The 22,818-nt window shown below is 43.2% G+C and overlaps 1 protein-coding gene across 1 annotated transcript in view; it reads right to left on the bottom strand.

Moving 5' to 3' along the window:
• Positions 1-22,818, bottom strand: part of TEX15 (testis expressed 15, meiosis and synapsis associated) — a 108,222-nt gene that overhangs the window by 39,386 nt on the left and 46,018 nt on the right. Inside the window, exons 2-5 of the mRNA XM_088448394.1 lie at positions 16,858-16,930; positions 10,252-10,359; positions 7,553-7,718; positions 4,936-5,173 (exon numbers count right to left, since the gene is read on the bottom strand). Coding sequence (XP_088304520.1) covers positions 4,936-5,173; positions 7,553-7,718; positions 10,252-10,351 — 504 coding nt within the window. The 5' untranslated portion in view covers positions 10,352-10,359; positions 16,858-16,930. The remainder of the gene's footprint in view (positions 1-4,935; positions 5,174-7,552; positions 7,719-10,251; positions 10,360-16,857; positions 16,931-22,818) is intronic.

Genomic DNA, 22,818 nt, shown 5'->3' on the forward strand with positions numbered 1-22,818 from the left:
GTCAAGGTCAGGGCCCAACAAGATCTCCCCATTATAGGGTAAATCCATTTAAGGCCTATCATGGAGTCAATCTCTGCTTCCATGAGCACAGCCACAGGGTACGGACAGGCAGATACAGTCGCGGCCGAAACTCTGGAGGTTAGGAGATTGGCATCCCATGTTGTTACTCCATCATAGGAAACTGCATCTTAAATGTGAGCAGTAAAAGACATCTGATCCCCTGAAGCTTTTGAGGGAAAAAAGTCTACAAATGCATCAGCCCATCTCTCAATAGCATTGGCCACCCATGCGATAGCCATGGCTGGACAGGCAACAGCCCCTGAAAGAGAGTATATTGATTTCAGGCAAAGCTACTACCTACCTATCCATAGAATCCGTCAGAGCAGGGATGGGAGGCGTAGTAGCGCTCTTAAGCAAACAAGTAACATGAGAATCCACTGCAGGAGGTGATTTCTATTACTTGCAATGACCCTCAAGGAATGGGTAACATGAAGCCAAATGCTTTTGTGATACCTCTTATCTGGCGATTGCCAGACCTCCCCCATGTGATCCACCCGCTGGCCAGAGAGGGGGAAAATAGCTGAAGACACTTTAATCCTTAAACTGAGGGTGATGTGATTTAGGTGCAGGTTCGACATCCTCTATAACTAGGATGGACTGGACTGCCAGCACCAAAGCAGGGATATTAATACTTGATTTAGGCTCCCCCTCGTGTGAAAGGAATAGGAGTCAGATACATTATCCATTTCTCCCTTGGCTGACGATCTGTGTTAGACAGCAGTGCAGAGGAGACACCACAGGGCGTTTATTACGCCTTCTTGGGTTTCTTAGAAACAACATCCACCCAGGGTGGCTGTTGTGGTAATCCCTGTAAGGGAAATGACAGACTGTTGTGGTACCTGAGGGAATTGCATGTACTGTGAAAAACCCTGGTAGGGTACGACAGTCTGTGTCACAGGGGTAAACTGCAAGAACTGTGAGATACCCTGAGAGGGAAGGGTAGCATGCTGAAGTAACCCCAAGTGGGTTACAACTATAGGGGCTGCCAGGCGATCCGCAATGGAGGCCAGGGTCTTGATAAAAAAACTGCCCAAGGGGGGTCCTTTAAGGCTCCCGGCACCTTATACATAACCCTTCCTGAGTCAAATCCTCCTTACAGCACATGACTTGCAGGATAGCAAAAATGGGTGCAGTATCGTGCTCCATTTCCTAGTCAGACATATCTGACTAACAATCATTGTGGAAATATCAAGCAGTGCTATACTGGTACTGACTGGTGCAAGGATTAGCTGCATGGACCCACTATCAGCGTATGCAACACACAGTTCCACCTAAAATATGGCAACGTGCAGCATGCAACAGTAGGTGACCAACCTCACAAATTCTGACAAGTATATATATGTGAGGTCTCAGAACCACCCTAATTACACCTGTATTAGGGAAGATTGTAAAGAAAAGGGATATACACTGACAGTTGAGAGAAAAAGCACAGACAGTCAGCGCTAGCATAAGTCACATACAAAGCAGAAATATATATACATAAACATTACATATTACATACTGCGAATGGCACTACCATCAACTGCCCAGATTCAGTGTCTGGGGAGGCTATAGCGCTGTGTACACTGACCCAAAGGTGAGGTACGCAGGGGGACTGGACCAACTGCCGTCCTAGGAGATCTGCGATGCATCACAGAGATATAATGGCCGCCGGAGACCTCAGAGGAAGCATGGCCCAAGGAGGAAGCAGCTCAGCAAAGCCAGACCTTAGACTTGAAAGGCGCTCTGAGCTGAGGGGAGAAGCCGCTGTAACAGGGAAGGCTACCTCCCTTGGCCGGCTATTAACCACCGGGACGCTGGCTCCTGCTATCGAACTTTAAGTCCCTGGTGGTCTAGTGAACGCGCAGGCTATGGGGTAGGGGCAGGGTTACAGTAAGAGTGGACCCAGTGCATCCTGAGAGCTGACAGCTTTAACTGCGTGGTGCCCAGATTCAGTTCCCGACCTATAACCCAAGGTCAACCCTGTGGACCCCCTATGGACTCTGAAGAAGAAATATACCTTAACAGAGCCTAAGGGGTAAATTTACTAAGAATCGAGTCTGGGAGAGTTTGCTTTCTTTTTTCAACTCGATTAGCTTCACGAAACTCAGGAGATTTGAGGCTCCTGAGACTTGCAAATTTACCACGAAGTGAGTTTAGCTGAGAGTGAGATGGCTGATGGTGAAACAGAATGAGATTTCTCCCCCGAGTAGCAGGTTTTGCAGATTACTCACCCGAGATTGCAAAACTCTCCCGAGCAAGCAGCCTGCACATATCAGTGAGATATGTGTAAGCTGCTTGTGGTCTAGCCTGTAAAAAAATGGGTTAAAAGTTTAAAAAAAAAAAGACATAGGGCTCACCCCCTAAAGCGTAACCAGCCCTGGACTTGCCAGCCAGTCCTAGTTCTTAAAATTACGGGTAACAAAACAAGTAGAGTTCCACCGTAATTTAAGAACCAGCACCAGGCAGCAGGGCCAGACCTGGTTTTAAATATACGGATAAAAAATTTGGCGTGAGGTACCCCTATATTTAAAACCAACTCTGGGCCCTTTCTAGCGGGGGGCTCATGCCACAGCCAGGGGAGCCCTTTCACCGGGCCCCCCAGCGGCAGCATCAGTCCTGACCGCTAGTCAGCCCAGGCTTGGGGAACCCCTGGCCTAGGTTGATAGGACGGGGCTATCCCCGCCACCCCTGTGCGGTGGGTGGCGGGTTGATAGCGTAGGTGCAGTGTGTAAAAAATTTAATAATTCACATTGTCTTCACAAGGGAACTACAGGTCCCAGCAAGCCAACCCAGCATACTGGTACTTGGAGAACCACAAGTACCAGCATGCGGGGCATTAAGGGCCCACTGGTACGTGTAATTTACCTGTAAAGAATTGTGTAAAAAACACAACACATACCGTGAAAATAAAGATTTATTACATCCATACACACTCCCACATACTTACCTGCTGCCAGATGTTCACATCCCCTTCTCAACGTAAAGTATCTATTGGAAGTACCTGAAAAAAAGATCCAATACTCACCTTTTGTCCCACGATGTTCTCCGCAGTAATCCAAATAGTGCCCCGGACACACTGTTACAACACACTAAAGCATGTTATTACAGTAACACTAATGACAGCTCTGGGCTTGAGCTATCATTAGTGCTGGGCCGCCAGCCAATCAGCAGCGGCTTCCATTAGCAGCGCTCATTGACTGGGACCCACGTGGAGTAGCCGCTCATTGGCTAAATCCACGTGGGTCCCAGCCAATGAGCGGCCTAGGAGGACCCCTTTATTGGGGGGGTCCCCAACTTCCCAGAGATCCCTGGCCTGGGCTGACTAGCGGTTAGGACTGATGCTGCGGCTGGGGGGCCCGATGAAAGGGCTCCCCTGGCTGTGGTATCAGCCCCCCGCTAGAAAGGGCACAGAGCTGGTGTTAAATATAGGGGGTACCTCACGCCAAATTTTTTATCCCTATATTTAAAACCAGGTCTGGCCCTGCTGCCTGGTGCTGGTTCTTAAATTACGGTGGAACCCTACTCGTTTTGTTACCCGTAATTTTAAGAACCAGTACTGGCTGGCAAGTCCGGGGCTGGTTAAGCTTTAGGAGGGGGGCCCCCATGTCATTTTTTTTTTTTTTTAACAGTTAACCTTTTTTTCACAATGTACAGGCAGAAACATACATGGATCACAGTGATCTATGTATGTTTCTGCCAAACTCACATATCACAGGCAGGTGTATTTATTTCACGAGTTTTTACAGGATAGTTTTTCCATCACATGAGAGTTTAGAAACTCTCTGCATGGTAAATTCCCGAATCCTATCTTCACCAGTGAAAAGGTTCTCGAGTTTTGCCGATGGTGAATTGAAGACAGTTTGCCATCTCTCCAGTATTTTGAAGGCGCAAAGGAGATCTCTCTCCTGAGTTTGACATTAGTAAATTTGAGAGTGGAAAAAAATGCCCAAACTCTCCAGAGATTGCACACTCTCCCAGACTCAATTCTGATGCTGCCCATACACTACGTGATTAACCCTAGCGATGGAGCGATAACGATGGTCGTTATCGCTCCATCGTTTGGTAATCGGCCGCAAATCGGGCAGTAAAAGGTTGAAAATGACCAGTGATGCGCGCGCCCGCTGGTCGTTTTTAACATCAATCATCGTCCGAACATGACGGTCAACCTGACGACCGCCATCAGGTTGCCATTTTCGGGGATGATTGATCTGCATACACTGAACGTCTGAACGTTCAGTGTATGCAGTTCACCCCACGGGAGACGACGGCGTCGTAATTGTGCCGTCGTCCCCCGCATCGTTAAATGGATGGGCAGCATTAGTAAATTTACCCCTAAGTATTGCCAATTATTGTTTTTTCTCTTTTTGGTACATATTTGCTTACTTGCACTTTAAGCATAACAGAGGCCAATTTATAATGTGTACAGTGAATCAGTAGTTATTATTGTAGTGCTGTGACCCACCAGTCTACATGATAGGATTATTGTGCGATTCAATGAATTATAACAATGGTTTCCTTTGTTTGTAGAGACGTTCATATACACAGTATTCTATAATTAGAACTGTAGAATGCAGTGGAGCAAATACAGAGTAGTGCTTACTGAAGAGGACAGCTTGCGGCCCTCAGTCAGAGGAGAAAGAGGAGAACAGTGGCACTCATTCGTGAAATAGCTTTTGAAGGTAGATCAGCCAGAATTGTTTTCAATTAGAAGTAGATTTGTGCATTAACTGTTTTTCAACACGTATTTTGTGCTTATACTGTACTTTGTTGTGAAACTAGTTTTACAGAGTGTCACTGTGCTCAGCATTTGCTGTAATATAGCTATAATCTTTTATAATATATCACCATACATTTAGAATTAACTTTTTTCTGCAAAGTTTGTGTGATATTTACTTTAAATACGACCACTACGTTTGAAGCCGAATTTCTCCGATGAGCAAAATTCAGTGCAACATCTATATGCCGGAACAAATAAACTCCCATTTCTGGATTACCCAGTGCTTTTGTAGCCATATTTCCAATTGCTAAACCATGGCTAGATATAGCTGTTGCAACTTGGTTTGGCACCACCAGGAAGCAGAACTTTTCCTCTAGCTCTCTTCCATGCCTTCCAAGTTCTTTCATTTCCGATCTGAAAAGCAATGCAAAAAAATTGTTACATACAACTACTGAGATACTACATGAAAACAGAGCAGAAAAGGGATATTGTGAACAGAGATAAAGTCCCAGCCAATCAGCTCCTAACTGCCATGTAACAGGCTGTGTTTGAAAAATGACAGTTAGGAGCTGATTGGCTGGAACTTTATCTCCGTCCACTTAATCTCCATCCAAGGCTTAGTAAATAGACCCCATTGTAAGGAAAATTAAAACTGCACAAAAAGTACACAATTTACAAAGCAAGCTATTTTATTATTGGTAAACGTGCTAAGGTTATCTATACCATACCATACAGATGTGTCCTTATACATCTTTGCTGCAGTCACACTAAAAAGCACTTCTCGGTGCGCCAGGTCCCGCGAGACTCTGCTAGCGCCTTTTGCATGTTTTTTTGCCAAAAATGAGTCTAAATCGCAATGCGATGTGACTAGGACACAAAAGGAAGACTGTGCTGATTAATTTGATATGCAGCACTTTCCATCAGCAAAATAAAATACGTATGTTGGAAGATCAGGTAATTTTACACTAAGTTAGCAGTGTAGTCAGGCAACAAATAAGGCTATACTCACATTGTTATTAGTTAATTCTGTCACTTCTGCTTTTTATTTTTAGTAGGTGTATGTGGGAGAAACAGAGGATCTCATACAGAGTTGGCAGCAAACGCGAGATGCAGCTTTTCATGATGTGTGTCTGTTTTTCCCTACAATAAGGGATTGGGTCAATATGGCTAAAGTACAGTAAAGGGCATGTAGAAAACAGTTGTGTCTAAGGTAGAAAAAAATACACCTGTCTGGGGAGGAATGACTTGCGAGTTCTTAAACCCTGGTGCAAGATGCAAACTGATTATGATGGCCGCAGGCGGCATCTGATAGATTCATTAGACCAAAGTCACTGCATTTAATACAAATGAAGTTAAAGTGCTGACACTAATTTTAAAGCAAGACTACATTGTACTGAATACTCGTTTTACAAAAATAAAGAATGATTGCAACTCTGTTTGGGAAGGCTAACTTGGGTACTTATTATCTGCACCCTCCTGCCATTTACTGTACTGAGTATGCATTGTGTATTGTTATTTTTAGCATTTTTTTGTTCTCACAGTCAAGCTACACCTCTTTTTGTATCTCTGGCGCATCTACTCCTGTTACTTGCGCAGCATTTGGTACCTATGCAGAGCTGGTCGCATTTCTCATGTGTAGCCAAATTAGAACAAGTCACATAATGAGACCATTTTCCCAGGCACATTTTGTGATTCCCTGCCAGCGATATGCTAGGACTCGCAAGTTCTAATAAACTGGGGAATAAATAAATAAAATCACTTGATGTTTCCTAGACACTCCACTGATATAAGTATCCCATCTGAAGCTAGTCACAGGAGGATGGGAGAGGGGCAAAACTGTTATCATTATTGGAGGCCTTCACATATAGCACAATCTGTTGCTCCGCTGTAATTTCAGTTATTGTGAGGTCTCCACTCACATTAAAGAGAAATTAATCCAACATGGAATGACAATAACAAGTACCAAACATGATATTATGCTTACAGTGGTAGGAAAAGGAACACTGTGCCAGAAGATGTACTGTAGTTGGAAAAGCAACAATAACAGAATATAAAATGCTTTGTAAAAAAAACACCTTTACCTGAGAAATCCTATACTCAGTCATATCAAATTTGCCGGTTGTGTTCATGACACACTAACATTCTGGGCCTGATTCTGAGTCGAATGCAAAGCCTACCTTACGCTAATGCGAGTATCCGTACAGCTTCATGCGTATGGTCCCACTGCCCCTACACATACCCAATGCTGCATGCAAAAAATCCATCCTTCTCCATACCCACGACTCAAACCAGCACGGAAGTCTGGCTACACGCCCATGGCCCTACCATGAGACTCCTAGGAGACGTGTCTTCTCCATACCTTTGCTAGGTAGCCACCCAGTTGTCACCCAGAAACACTCACTTCACGAATGGAGAGATCCGGCAATGCATGGAGTGCACCGACCACTTTCATATCATCCGTCAAGGTGCGTATACATGGTGCAATGCATGCGCAGTCTGCTACTGCTTTTTGCTGCACATGCGCAGTCTGCTGATAACCGAAGGATGCCTTCGCATTTGAACTTGCGTCTGACTCAGAATCATGCCCTCAATGTTTATACATAATCTTGATTTGACTCTTTTTATTTTGTCCTCACTCATACATGTAAGAAAAGAAAGCAGTATTTAATCACAAAAACTTGTTGGGTTATTAAACATTTTGTATGGTTAATATAGAAGTTCTTCAATAAATATATATATATATATATATACATACCAACACCATGAAATTAACTGTTGCGTAAAACTAGTTACCTCTTTTCAAAAAAGTTTTGCTCTAAATCATTATTGATGACAAGTTTCATTTCTAAAAAATCCCATGAGGACTTCAACTCGCAGCCCGTATTTAGTCTTTCCTTATTGAGAGTATCCATGATGTCGCTGAAATCTCTTCGCTTTGACGTGCAGTGAACAAAACAAACTGAAATAGATAAAATAAATAAAACAAACATACAATGTTTTTTTGCGGCAATGGATTTGAAGTGTGTATGCACTTCACGATCAGTAACATCACTCATTTTCCCTCGCATCCCATAGAGCAGTGGTCAGGGAACAGGGGTAAATTACCCCACATGGGGTAAAAATGAAATTCCCGGGGGTAATGGACGGACAGCCAGGCATGCATATGAATCATTCTATAATATAGAATGATTCATATGCATGCCTGGCTGTGTTGCAGGGAGGCTCTGAGCCGGACGCCCACTGAGATGTTATTACCAGTGGGCGCCCGGCTCCTTCCCGCTGCAGCGCAGCGTTAGCCGGAGGCTGGAATTCTCTTCTGAACTCCAGCTTCCGGCTCTCTCCATGCGCACTATGGGAGAGACGGCATGACGTCTCTCCCATAGTTCCGAGCAGCAGCCAGGTGGACAGGACGGCGGCGGATGCAGGAGTGGGGATTAAGGCAAGTGGTTTTTTTTTGTACAAGCGGCACTACAGGGGCATTATATGGGGGCACTAGTACAGGGGCATAACCATGGGGGCACTACTACAGGGGCACTATATGGGGGCACTACTACAGGGGCATAACTATGGGGGCACTACTACAGGGGCATAACTATGGGGGCACTACTATATGATTTCCTTCCTTTCAAATCAAGGGGGTAACATCGGCGTATCTAAATATATTTTGGGGTAAAAGTTAAAAAGGTTCCCTGAGTCCTGCCATAGAGGTACAGAGGAAAATTGGCAATATTTGGCTACTGTAATATACAGTGATGATAGCAGTCACATTACAGGCATTTTAAACTTACCTTTAGATTGTTTAAATCATCACATGATTATACAAAAAAAAAAAGAATGGGCCAATATACTACGAATAAACTTCAATATCTAAAATGTTACTTTTGAAAATAAGAATTGAGAATAAGGTAGCATGGTAATTTGGGATTTTTCTAAGTAACATCCAGAAAAGCACCAAAGTGTTTAAAACACGAATTAGGTTGTTTCAACAAAGGAAAGCAGAACATATAGCGGACGAGTAATAAGTAAAACATGTATATACACTTATGTAGGCCACATGTAGATGTGCTCAGAATGCGTTTTGCATTCTCATATTTGCCTGCAATCGCATACTGAGAATTTGTGTACCATATGCTGTGTAAATGGAATGTGTCCTCATACATCATTGCTGCAGTCGTGTCAAACAGCCCTTCTTGGGGCACCAGGTCCTGTATTGCTCTGCTAGCGCCTAGGGAGGCCAATCCCAGGCTGGTTTTTCAATCCCGGAATTGAAAAAAAAAGAAATTCTGGGATTCCCGGGATTGGCCTCCCTACTAGCGCCAGGCGTCTTTTCTCCCAAAAATGAGTCTTAGATGTGATGAGATGAGTCTAGGACGCACCAGGAGACTGCACTGATTAATTTGAGAGGCGACACTTAGAAATCTGGGTGCGAATGAATCCCTGAATCTATATACAAAGTGCTACGAAGCAGTGGCCAAGGATTTTTTCCAGGCCAAGTACTACGCCCAGGGCTAGCAGAGTTGCACGGGACCTGGCAGCTCACATGCACCAGGCATCTCGCTCCACATGGCATATTGAGGCTTGATGTATGAGGACACAGCTGTAGCTCTGCAACCACCCCAAACAGTTGTAAACATAGGTTTCCCATCATGATACACCATTTCAATAGCTGAAACAAAGGGGTAGATTTAGTGAATTTCAGGTTTACAAAGTTGGAGATAATTAGCAGCAATGGGATTTCAAAGGCAATAGTTGTTAATGTTAAACAAGCCTGATTGCAAATTATTATTGCCTTTTGAAATCCATCGGTCAAAGCCGCCAATCATCGGTAGCTTTGTAAACAAAATGGGCAGTACATCTACCCCATAGTATATTACTGAATAAAATGAAAACTGGGGTAGACAACAACCAGAACACTGTAACATGCACAGCATCTGGCTGGCTCCGGCTGGAAGCAGTTACAGAAGCAGGTTCATGCAGATGCAGCGGTTGCTGTGGGGAGGACTTGCAGGTGAATCATGTGACCTCCTCCTATGCACAACGTGGGGAGATCCCAGTCAAAGTCACCGTGCTCCAGTGAGGACGAAAGACAGTGTGCACTCTCATCTGTCTGCATGGGCTCCAGAGTCTTAAAGGTAAAGGAAGAATTTGGATGGGGATATAATTATTATATTATTATATTATAATTATTAGGGGCATCTAGAGAAGGGTCTTTCTCCAAAGGAAAAAGACGTACATACGTAAGTAAACAAAGTACATCATCGGGGATAACTATGTGAAACAAATACATTGAATTGTTGTATTGTTTTTGCTGCCTGCCTGTATTATTTTGATAGACCTGAGTGCTGCCCTTCCTTGCTGCATTTGGTCCCTAAAAACGATGACAATTTAATTTCACACCTCTTATGAAACCTAAAAGAATGTGAATTGAAAGCAGTTACACAGAGGATCACTCTTCAGTACATAGTAGAAAATGTTATGACCTGCATACTAACCTTTTTCAGTATCTCTTTTTAACTTAGGGATGGTAAAGTTATGCAGAGGTTTACTTTCCGCATGTTTCGCTCCAAAGGGAGTCTTTCTTTGTTCGTCCATGTTATCTACTTTAAAATAAGAATTTTGTGGCATTATTAAGGATTGTTACATTTGTCTGATTAGGAGATTGTCTGCATTCATTGTTGACTTTGATACTACAACGACAATACAGCACATACAGTATATAATAAAATAGGTCTGATTGTATCTTAAATAATCATTAACATATTTCAGTTGGATATATAAACAGGCAGTCAGTCAGAGTTTTCTTTAATGAGAAAGAAGCATATCTACAAGAAAAAGAGATCAGGGATAGGTAAGAGGGCAGCTGAGATGAAGTGAGGATGGGGGATGGGAAGATCATGGAAAATATAAATGCTCAGTCATGAGTGTAGGCATCAAGAGACAAGAACAGCAGATATGAAGCATAGGAGATACAAATAAGCTAAGGGAGACATGGCTGGACAGATGTAATGAAATGAGGCAGTATAGTTGTAAGCATCACTGACAGTCACATGGTTGATGTGGGTTTGATTCCTTAAGGTGGAGGTAAGGACTTTTATTTATTACTTTTTACTTTTGTGTCAGTATAGCTGCTCGTAAAATGTGATAACCGTTCATATAAAACATTACAATATAACGATAACGTGATTTATAAAAAACAATTCTGATCAAGTTTTGCGACTTATGGAATAGCGTAAGCTCCAACCAAGCTTCTCATCATGACATCAGGATGCTGTTGAGACAAGCTATTGTATAGTAATCTATCCAACTTCATTTGATTCAGGAACTACCCTGCAATCCTTAAACATTGTCTCATGGAATGTTGAAAGAGTTACTGTATACCCCTTTCACACAGCATTGCCGGGTCGCACCAGGGATTTTGTGCACAGGTCCATCCTTTCAGACTGGCGGCCCAGCCCGGCTTATTGCCGGGTCGATGATGTCACCACTGCCAGGTGGGGTACATGTGTCTGACTTTTGGGTATTTACAAGCGAGGCACTGGCTTCAGGCATACAGCACTGGCTCCCTGGCTTACACTCCCTCCATGTCATATAATCTCTAAAGAAAGGGCAATATTTGGATATGGTATAAAAGGACCTGATGAGGACAATAAACTAACGGTCCAATCTAAAGGAGAGCCTAATTTGAAAATTTTTCTGTTGGACAAGAAATGGGAGTCTGACAGAATTTATTTCTTTTTTTATAGTCTACAGTAAACCCCTCCCTTTACAGCAGGGCCATTTAGAGATTTATAAAATCATTCGCAGGCCATACAAAATTATCAACTTAAAAATTTGCCTGATTATATATATGTCACCCACACTCTGCACCCTCTTCCCTCATATCACCCACACTGTGCACCCTCTTCCCTCATCTCACCCACACTGTGCACCCTCTTCCCTCATCTCACCCACACTGTGCACCCTCTTCCCTCATCTCACCCACACTGTGCACCCTCTTCCCTCATCTAGCCCACACTGTGCACCCTCGTTTCCTCATCACACCCACACTGTGCACCCTCGTTTCCTCATCACACCCACACTGTGCACCCTCGTTTCCTCATCACACCAACACTGTGCACCCTCTTCCCTCATCTCACCCACACTGTGCACCCTCTTCCCTCATCTCACCCACACTGTGCACCCTCTTCCCTCATCTCACCCACACTGTGCACCCTCTTCCCTCATCTCACCCACACTGTGCACCCTCTTCCCTCATATCACACACTGTGCACTCTCTTCCCTCATCTCACCCACACTGTGCACCCTCTTCCCTCATCTCACCCACAATGTGCACCCTCTTCCCTCATCTCACCCACAATGTGCACCCTCTTCCCTCATCTCACCCAGACTGTGCACCCTCTTCCCTCATCTCACCCACACTGTGCACCCTCTTCCCTCATGTCATCCACACTGTGCACCCTCTTCCCTCATCTCACCCACACTGTGCACCCTCTTCCCTCATCTCACCCACACTGTGCACTCTCTTCCCTCATCATCTCACCCACACTGTGCTCCCTCTTTCAACATCAACTCACCCAAACTGTACACCTTCGTCCCTCATCTCACCCACACTGTGCACCCTCTTCCACCATGTCACCCACACTGTGCTCCCCTTCCCACATGTCACCCACACTGTGCTTCCCCCACCAACACAAACCTGTACCAACGCTGAAAGGAAAAGTCATCCAGAGCCATCTTCATTCTTCTGCTTCTTAGGACCGTATTCAATTAGCGGCGAAAACGGTCGTTTTTCGTCAAAAAAAAAAACTGTGCAAAATCCCTATTCTTGTCTAAAAATGGGGGAATTTCTTCCAGAATCCTTTGGGCACACCCCCTAATGATAAATTACAGGGAAAAAAAATTGTAAGTTGCGTACTTTGTCGAAAAACGACCGTGCATATTTTGGTTAAAAAAAACAAAAAAACGTTGAAAATGGTTTTAACGTATTGGGCCTGAATTTTCGATGGGTGGTATGGATCCGTCAAGTAACATCGCACGTGGTCACAGCAGGCGGTTTAACGGTTTTTAAAGTTGCGTTTTTACGACACGAAAATATACTTGCACCCATTTTAACGTACCCCCAATTTACATGGAACAGTAATTTCCTGGAAAAAAATTTGTTTCGATCTTTTTTTCAACGTTTTTTTTTTCGCCCAAAATTTGCGTGGTCGTTTTTGGCAAAAGTACGCAACTTAAGTTTTTTTCCTGGTAATTTATCATTAGGGGGGTGTCCAAAGGGTTCTGAAAGAAATACCCACATTTTTAGCCAAAATTAGGGATTTTGCTTTTTTTTTTTTTCTCTCTCCTGGTCTAGGACTGAGAAAACTTTTCTCCAGTTTTTTTTCGCCTGTTGCCGTTTTCACCTATTTTTGTAGAAAATGTTGCCTTTTTTTGCCGAAAATGGCCGTTTTCGCCACTAATTGAATACGGCCCACAGTCTGCATGCCTGACGCTGGCTGCCAGGGTCCCTAGAGAAGCTGAACACCAGATGGCAGCAAAAGATGCTGATGCTATCCTATCCGGTTTGCTTTTACACAGGGCCGGGTCCTGCAGGAGCGGGCGGGCCTGATAAAATGATCGTGCGGGCCGTATACGGAAAGCGGGCTCCCCATCTCTGCTTTACAAGCACCTGTGAAAAACTATTAAGTAGATCATGAACAACCACTATTTCGTATTGCTGTTCTGAGAGGCAAGGATGGGACCAGCATTGGGAGGGTGGGCTGGTTCCTTTATGGAGGTCTCTGGGGTACCTTCAGGTGAGTTGGATCTCAACTTAAATATATCTATGTATGTGCTGTTATCATGTGGCACAACAGTATGTAATTATATGACCCAGAGTATGTGCTATTATCATGTAGCTTTACGGACGCCGGTACAGAGAAGCCTTGACGTGGCCCAGTGCTTAACCATGTATTTGCAATATATGCAACAGAGGGAAATTGTGCTGGAAGGAAATTTTTTTATTTTTTTCTAGGTTAGAATGCAGAGCTTGTGCACAGGTTTTGCCTTTCCCTGGATAGGCTCCATAAGATTTTGCCTGGCACATCTCAGCTTTGTTTGAGAAACTGTCTTGAGGTTGGTAGTTTAATCTATATATTTTGGTCATGTCCTGTGATCCAAGATTAGTGCAAAGAAGTCTTTGATTTGATTACCTGCATTACATGGATTACATTTCCTTTACTTCTGGAGATTGCACTCCTTTATTATTACCCTTCTCATCTTCAACCTCACTGTAGATACATAACAGGTCATATATTTATTGCCACTAGGTTGTCTCTTGTTTAATTTTTGAAGAAAACTGCCCACTGACTATCTAAGGTGTATGCCAGTACCCAAATAAGTCATTATTTAGACCCTGGATTTCAAGTACAGGTACACAACTTCAGCCACATCACCCAAAGTACAGCCATGGCCAAAAGTTTGGAGAATGACAAGTATTGGTTTTCACAAAGTTTGCTGCTTCAGTGTATTTAGACCTTTTTGGCAGATGTTACTATGGTATACTGAAGTAAAATTACAAGCATTTCATAAGTGTCAAAGGCTTTTATTGACAATTACATTAAGTTTATGCAACGAGTCAATATTTGCAGCGTTGACCTTTCTTTTTCAAGACCTCTGCAATTTTCCCCGGCATGCTGTCAATCAAGGTCTTGGCTGTGTTCTTAGGCAAAATTATGAGTGAGCCCACTCCCTTGGCTGAGAAGCAATCCCACAAATGAATGGTCTCAGGATGCTTTACTGTTGGCATGACACAGGACTGATGGTATCGCTCACCTTTCGTTCTACGGACAAGCGTATTTCCAGATGCCCCAAACAATCTGAAAGGGGATTCATCAGAGAAAATAACTTTACCTCAATCCTCAGCAGACCAATCCCTGTACCTTTTGAAGAAAATTGTGAGTTCAGTATACCATAGTAACATCTGACAAAAAGGTTTAAAAACACTGAAGTAGCAGACTTTGTGAAAACCTATACTTGTGTCATTCTCAAAAGTTTTAGCCATAGCTGTACAATGACCTGTGCGGACTGACCACAATTCCAAACATGTCACCCCTCCACGACAAGAAGCCTGTAACTATTATTTACCATGTATTGTACTTGGTCTACTTCGGGCTTTCCTGCCTTGTACTTTACAGTAGATGTGTTCTATACTGAACCTGGATGTTTCCCTTTAGCAATTCCCTCTCTCCCTTAACCCCCAATTTATATGGAAACCCTGTTCCATATAACATTTCATGTACCGTGTACCTGATCCTATAAGATGTACTGTAAAATCCTTTAATATATTTTTTGAATGTTAAAAAAGCCAGATTAAGCTTCTATAAACTGCAGCAATCGGCCCAGAAGGGAGGTGTAATCTGCCTGATCTGAAACACTGCATGCCAACACAGATTTGCCAGACTGGATAAGGGGTAAAAATGCATACATACATATAAACATACATACATACTTCTAGAAGCCCAAATATGTTCTCCACTATCCCTCAGTTACATCCTAAATGCAATGCCAGAAAAGCCTAAATCATACACACCAGACTACATCCTTCTGACCAGCATGTGTAGAGCAAGAAAGAGTGCTAGAAAAACCAAGAAACTACTTCAAACATGCTCCCTCCTTGGGTAACCTTCATTTTCAAAATAGGGATATTTATAAACTGAGCAGAAAGAGAAATCAAATTGAGAAACCTATTGGGCATTCCTGTATGCAGAGGCTGTAGATAAATACAACTTCTGCTATTAAGATTTGCATTCACCCAAGCAACAGATATTTATAGTATTTCTTCATTAGGTCATCAAGACTTCACGAATATCAGCTGCTGATATTGGACTGCGGTTGTACTATGATTAAGGTCTAGGAAGGACCGAAACGTCAGCTGAATCTTGCTGTACTATGACATTTTATATTTGAAATAAAACTGCATCTTTAAACTATTATAAGACTGGTGAGTTCCCTGCTCTCTAAATTTGATTATGAACTGGTGGGATTGGAGGATTTCTACTTGATTCCCATAGGAGCAGCCCAGCAAATGAAATCTGGTTACCGTGAATGCATGGTATGGATGTTTCTCGTATGCATCTAGAAATATCCCGGCCAGCATTTATCAAGAAATGTCCAAAATCATATATCAGGCATAGGTAGCCCCAGAGAACATACATGATTGTGCTATCCTCAGATAGCCAATGTCCAAAATGTGTCAAGACCAATGCAGATCTCTTACATAGTGTTCTGGACCGCCAACCTATACAGGTTTTTTAGGAAAAGGTATGTGATATGATAACATTTTTGGCTTCACTTTCAACACAATACCACAGTGGCCAATTCTGGTTACCTTAAGGGTTAGCCCAGCATCCCCAGAGTGAAGAAAAAGCTATTGTCCATCTCAGTGGCAGTAGGCAGGGAGGCTCTATTGCAAAAGGGAATACACCACAGCCGACCAATATTGACTGGCTGCAAATAATGTTTCACCTTAAGGACTTAATGCCAGCTTCAAAACCTGCTCCCTATTAACAAATTGGCTGTCTGTACTTAAATCATCACTAAAACCACCAGTTACATTTTAACCCTCTCTCACTATTTATTTTATGTTGGACAACCTCTTGTAGCTGCACACTAAGCTCTATACATGTTCATTGTTATTATTAAGTTGTTAACTACAAACATTGTGCAATGACAACTAAAAAAAGCACTCATTCAAAGCGATTCATTAAATATTAACAGAGCTGCTCCTTCCCTTTATTGGAGACCCGGGAACTGTACAGTGAAACTATTTTTTTCTGCAGCTCCCGACTTTCTATTGTAAGGTGCCAGCAAAGTTCTAAAATGTCATCTAAAAACTGATGTGAGTGGGAGAATTGACTGCGAACTCCATGCTTTGGTCTTATTGGTTTGCAGGGTCAAGACTCCTATAGGCTCCAATAATGGTTAAGAACAGACCATTTAAACTAACAATTTAACTGGACGCTGCTTTAAGACATAGCAAGAATGTACAGCTTTGCAACTTATGAACATCTTACAATTCAAAGAAAAAATGTGCAGAAATAAGAAAACAGCATACCTACATATAATGTTTAAATCGTCTTCACTGTGCAGAGATCACAGGCTGGATATTAACTCAGAGCTGCCTAAACATGTCTGCAAGTTAAACAAAACAGAAAAGATTACTGTCAAACACATAACATATACAAACATTTTTGATCATTAATTAACAAATGTGCCATAACTCATAGCACAAATACAGACTATTGGGGGTAAAATTACTAAAGTGAGAGTTTTTAGAAGTGAGCTTTAAAAGTGATGTTGCCCATAGCAACCAATCAGATTCTACTTAACATTTAACTAGCACCTTCTAGAAGATAATAGCTAGAATCTGATTGGTTGCTATGAGCAACATCACTTTTAAAACTCACTTCTAAAAACTCTCACTTTAGTTCATTTACCCCTAGCTGTCATTTATCAAGCACTGTGTAACAACAAACGATGCAAACTACAGCGTTTTACGAATACCCCTTTTCCAATGCTTTTCTGTGTCACCCGGGATGATGTTCACATTGCTTCACGAGCCGGGTTGAACCCGCGTTCAACCCTGCTCGTGACCAGGGTTGAAATGCCGGGTCACTCAGCCTGGCTTATTTCAACCCTGCCCTTTCACACTGCACAGTATAACCCGGGTTGCTGCACGCTCATGTGCAAAAACCTGGGTTATTGCTGGCAGTGGAAAAGGGGTATATCAAGTGGCCTGATTCAGTGATGGACGGAATTGCAAAGCCGCACACAAGCAGCTGTGCAATTTTGTCCATCTAGAATGTAAATGCAGCAGGAGGTGTCTGTAGGTAACAGACACCACCTTGCTGCATCTGCAATCCCAACGCTGCGACAGAGGTCACAGTCTGGGATCACCATCACAACCAGATTGCTTCTATGGCGAGGAATGCGGAAGCTGAAGTGTACCGCTGCCTCACTTGGTCATGGCAGCGTGTAAGGCCAGGAAATCTGTGTCCACCGGCCCTGGTTTCCGGTAATGGTGGCTAGCCATGCCACCGCTCTGCCCCCTAAACACCGCAGCATTTCAATCATACTGCAGCTAGGGGGGGTCTGCGGGCGAGATGTTCTGAACATACACAGAACGGGTCATGCACATGTGCAGACCCTAAACCATCAGAAAACTTTTTTTTTCCTTTTGAAAAAACCCCCGAGGGGAGAAACTAGTCATGGCTTTACAGTGGACTGCTCTCATACTTTTGCATACCTGCATACCTCCTAATAACGGGACATTACTTCTGTGGCTATTAATGACATCCCAGAACTTGGAGAACTGCCTATCCCCATCAGGGGCAGAGCCGTCTTTTTATCAGTGGAGAAGAGACACAACACATGGAGTCGCACCATACAGATATCCATTTTCTCCACTTCTAACCAATCATACTGCTTTCAGCCACTACACATGGTAGACTGGATATTGCTGTATTCACCTTTATTACCTGGCTGCGAGTCGCTGAAGCGACGCTAATCCAAGGACACTGTCACATTTTATTTACCTGGCCTGGTTGGGTGGCGCTGGAGCAGTGCCACCATAAGGAGACGCCTATTGTGAGCAACTTAACACATAAGCTGGAGCTCTGTGAACCAGAACGTGACGCAGGATTGTGCAATAGTCAGGTTGATTTCTGATTTTCTTATGATACGGAGCTAACGCATTGTGGTCATACAATATATGCATGAGCTTTTGCATTGGACAGCTGGCTCATTCCATAAATAGTCTCGTATGGTGACTATACGTCAATATATCGTTTCACATCTAAAGCCTCTTTTCCTTATGTATATGTGATCTATTCCATATAAGGTATATAGAGGGGATTGAATTTTACACTGGTCTCAAATATTCTATTGAAGCGTCTCATAGACACATTGTGTAGTGCAATAATAGCAACATTAGTTATTTTTGCAACAGGGCGTATTGATTGGAGGCACTTTTATAGTGTATTAATGCTTAATATATGTATATGTTTTTAGTTTGAACTGCAGTTCTCTTATACATGTTTAACCAATATACAGTATGTTTAATACAGTTTTATAATTATACAGTCTTGGGTTGTTTTGTATTGGAACTAGCGCAGACAAATCTTCTACATTTTGCGGTTGTTTGTGAGGGTTTGTGCAAGACCCCTCTGGTGTCAGCAGCTGGTTCCCATACTGGACAACATTTGAATTACAGCGCACCATCTTTCCTTTTCGAATTGCAGGCATGAATCATTGCATAATTGTTAAATACAGCACTTCTGCACATCTATTGCTGTTATTGATTGAGCAGTGTATGGGATGGCTAGGCGTATCTGATAAATTAGTAGTTCAGTCTGGATTGGTGATGACTGCTTTATATAGATTAAAATAAAATGTTATAGCCTCTTGCAAAAGTAAACAAGACATTGTCTACTGTATATTCCAGTTGGAATTCTCCCACATTCATTTAATTAGTTCTATTTTTCTCCCAGTGCACGGTTTGTTTGATGAATATTTAGCTATTATATACTGTAATTCCTTTGTCAAGTGTTGAACTTTTTATTGATTTGAGTATGCAGAATTAGGTGCATGCTTTATAATTTCCACCTACTGTAAATGCCAAGAAAGCAGTAAAAAGTAGAGGTGCTTCAATAAGATTCACTGACAGAGTGTCCTTATACTGAGCCGCGGAAACGTAGCTAAAGGTGGGTACACACCTGACAAATATATCTGCAGATGATGGTTGTTCATACACACTGAACAACCATCATCTGTCATCTGGCCGTGGGTCCCGCTGGCTGGGGGGCGTGTCGCACCCTTCTAGCCGCAGCCTCTGCTGCAAGTGTAGGTGCAATCAGCTGACCGCCCGTACACACAGCACGATGCCCCAATATATCTGCAGATATATTGGGGCATCGGCCGTACAGCACAGCCAACGCGATATGTCTGTGAATGACATATCGCTGGTACACACTGGCCGACTCACACAAGATATATTGGCCGATCAGTTGACAATCACCTGACAGATATATCTGCAGATCGACTGATCTGCAGATGATGGTTGTTCATGCACACTGAACAACCATCACCTGCGGATCCGCTGTGCTCAAGTGACCGCCCATACACGCAGCACGATTAGCCGATATATATGTCATCGGCTGTGCTGCACAGCCGACACATTATGTCTGTGAATGACGTTGTTCAGAGACATATCGCTGGTACACAATGGCCAATGGGCACACAATATATCGGCAGTTAAAATCGGCCGATATGTCAGCCATTGTGTAACCAACATATGTGGCCTAATAATCAATCAAAAGGCCTCTTCCTATGGCTTCATCTGCAATTCAACATAAATAAAACTGTGGCACATTTTTATGTATAGCGCAAACCAAAAAAAAATAAAAAATGACTACCCTGAAGCTGGATACACACTTTTCCAATCTTCAGCGGATCTCACCCCTGACCAACCAGTTGGCACAACATTGTACAAATGTGTACCCTTCCCCGACTGACCCTTTCACCTGATTGTGATCTACTGGTCAGGTCAAATGGGTTTTAGACATGCTTTAAAAGCAGGAGACCTGACCGCCGGTCGCTGCTGAAGTGTGTAGGCTCCTGAGACCGGAGCTGGCGACCAATCTCTGGTTCCAGCAGCTCAGCACACCACCTGCACCAGCTGTCAGCCGGACACATGCCAGCATAAGTGGCACTACCAGGCAGCTTGTCCAACCCATGTCCAATCATTAGATCAGACTGATTATAAAATCCTTCTGCATACCTTGTTGCAGATTCTACATCCAATCTATGTATATACACTTGTCCAAATTTTCATCAGACATCCAATCTGTGCTGAAAGGGTAGTCACCATACACACTCTTCCAATCTTTGGCAAACAAGCTGTCATTCACAAACAAACAATACATAACGATTACATAATAAGGGGCAGAGCTACACCACGCAGTATGATCTGTGTAGGCTAAACAAAAGGTTCCTTTTACAGAAACCTAAATCAATAACCAAACGGGTCACTTTTTGCGCATCCCAGCTCGCCAACCCCGGGGGGTGAGAGCTAAACCGCCGGAGCCAGCAGCTGATCGAGGCCGACAGGAGCAACAGTTGAATAGCTCCGTTGCACACAAATTGAATTCTGTCCATAAGAAGAAAAAAAATATATCATAAACCAATAATGTCTCCTTTTCTCAATTCTATCTGGGTGAAAAAATACATGTTCTCTAATGAGTTGGCCTATATAAAAGTGAACATTTATGGGGCTTAGTTAACTCTCACTGGCAGCAGTCTGGATGTCTCCCACAGCTTTTCAGCTAGCTGCTCCCAGAGTCCTTAATCTGGCCCTTAGCATAGCTCCTGCTATCGGGCTACAAAATCAATTATACCCCATCAGTCCCTACCTTCATATGCCCATTAATCAGATAATAATATAATATCCTGATTAAGGCTTGTTATCTATTATTTATAATGTGCTGACATACTACACAGTGCTGCACACGGAAGTGATTAACACATAAACAAATGACATACAATGACATGAAACAAAAGGTAAATCTGGCCCTGCCACAATGAGCTTACAGTCTAAAGGAGCACATCCACATGCCGACTAGGGAAAGAGAGTACGATTACAACATCGTAATCGTACCGTCGTTCCCCATCCCCTGCAGTGCCTACACTGAACTATCAGTCTTTCAGTGTAGGCACCCTCCATCATCCCCGAACATGGTTAATCTGTTGTTATCGCTAGATTAACCGGCATGTTCGGGCGATGATTGATGTTGGAAATAACCAGCAGGAGTGCGCATCACTGGTTGTTTCGGACATTTGCATGCCCCATTAATGAGCGATTGAACGATAACGATAGTGGATACCTGCCTTAATAAGTTTGGGGAACATCTGATACACAAGGAAGATTATTATTATTATTGGTGTTGTTTACATATAACAGTGGTAGCTGATGGATGTGAAAGTGTTTTGTTATTATAAGGCAGTAGCTTTATCCTTGGTCAATGACTTACCAATGTTGCTACCGATAATGCGACATGAGTGACACGATGAGGCACAATACAAGAACATGTCCTTAAAGAAATCTTAATATAGTAATTAACTCTCCTCTGCATTTCTAAAAACTAATACCCCTTTTACACTGAACTGAAAATGATGGGTTGATGCACGTGAACGAGCATCAACCCTGGATTTTTGTCAGTTTAAACGAGGCATTCAACTCGGATAGCTTGCAGGGTTGGCCACGGGTCGTTCCCGTGTCACCCTGCTGTGTTAACGGCGCGATCCAGGTCACGATGACCCGAATCATGCCGCATGCTGTCCGATTGGCCGGCTTTAGGGGCGCTTGGAAATTACATTATCTCCAAGTATCCACTGCAGTGCAACGCCGGAATAGCCAGGTCACTGCAGACGCGGCTCAGGTGTGGCTGGCTTCAGCGACACTTGGAGATGACAATCACCAAGCGTCCACTGCAACGCCAGGAGGGCCGGGGTCACTCCAGACATAGTTCCAGTGTGAACTGTCCCGCAATGTAAATGGGGGTCTGTCTTGGGTCTTATCCGGGTTGGAAACATCTTCCAAATCTCGGGTCAGACCTTGTAAAAGGGGTATACGTTTCCAGCCTCTTCTGGTTGTGGGACACAGAGCTAGGATTTATGTATCTCATGAGCAGCAGCAACTGCAAGTCCAGAGGAAACACCAGCCTTAACTAACATTTACTGATGTTATATACATGTGGCAGGTAGGACCCAGAGCTGATCTCAGCTACAGCCATCTCTAGCTGCTGCCTGTATGCATTGTGATGTCACAATGAAGGTCAGAGCCCTATATAAAGGAACCCTGACTACTGGCAGCCATTTTGTGGTGACATTTTGTGCTACTCTGAGTAGTTCTGCTTGGTTTAATTGACTTTGGATAAGAACTACTGATAAGAACTGTGGGTTACATCTTCCAATAAGGTCTTAAACAACATCATCTTCAGTAAAATAATCTGAATAATATCTTC

Source organism: Taudactylus pleione, unplaced genomic scaffold, assembly GCF_031769625.1.
Source record: "Taudactylus pleione unplaced genomic scaffold, aTauple2 ptg000454l, whole genome shotgun sequence".
Classification (NCBI taxonomy): Eukaryota; Metazoa; Chordata; class Amphibia; order Anura; family Myobatrachidae; genus Taudactylus; species Taudactylus pleione.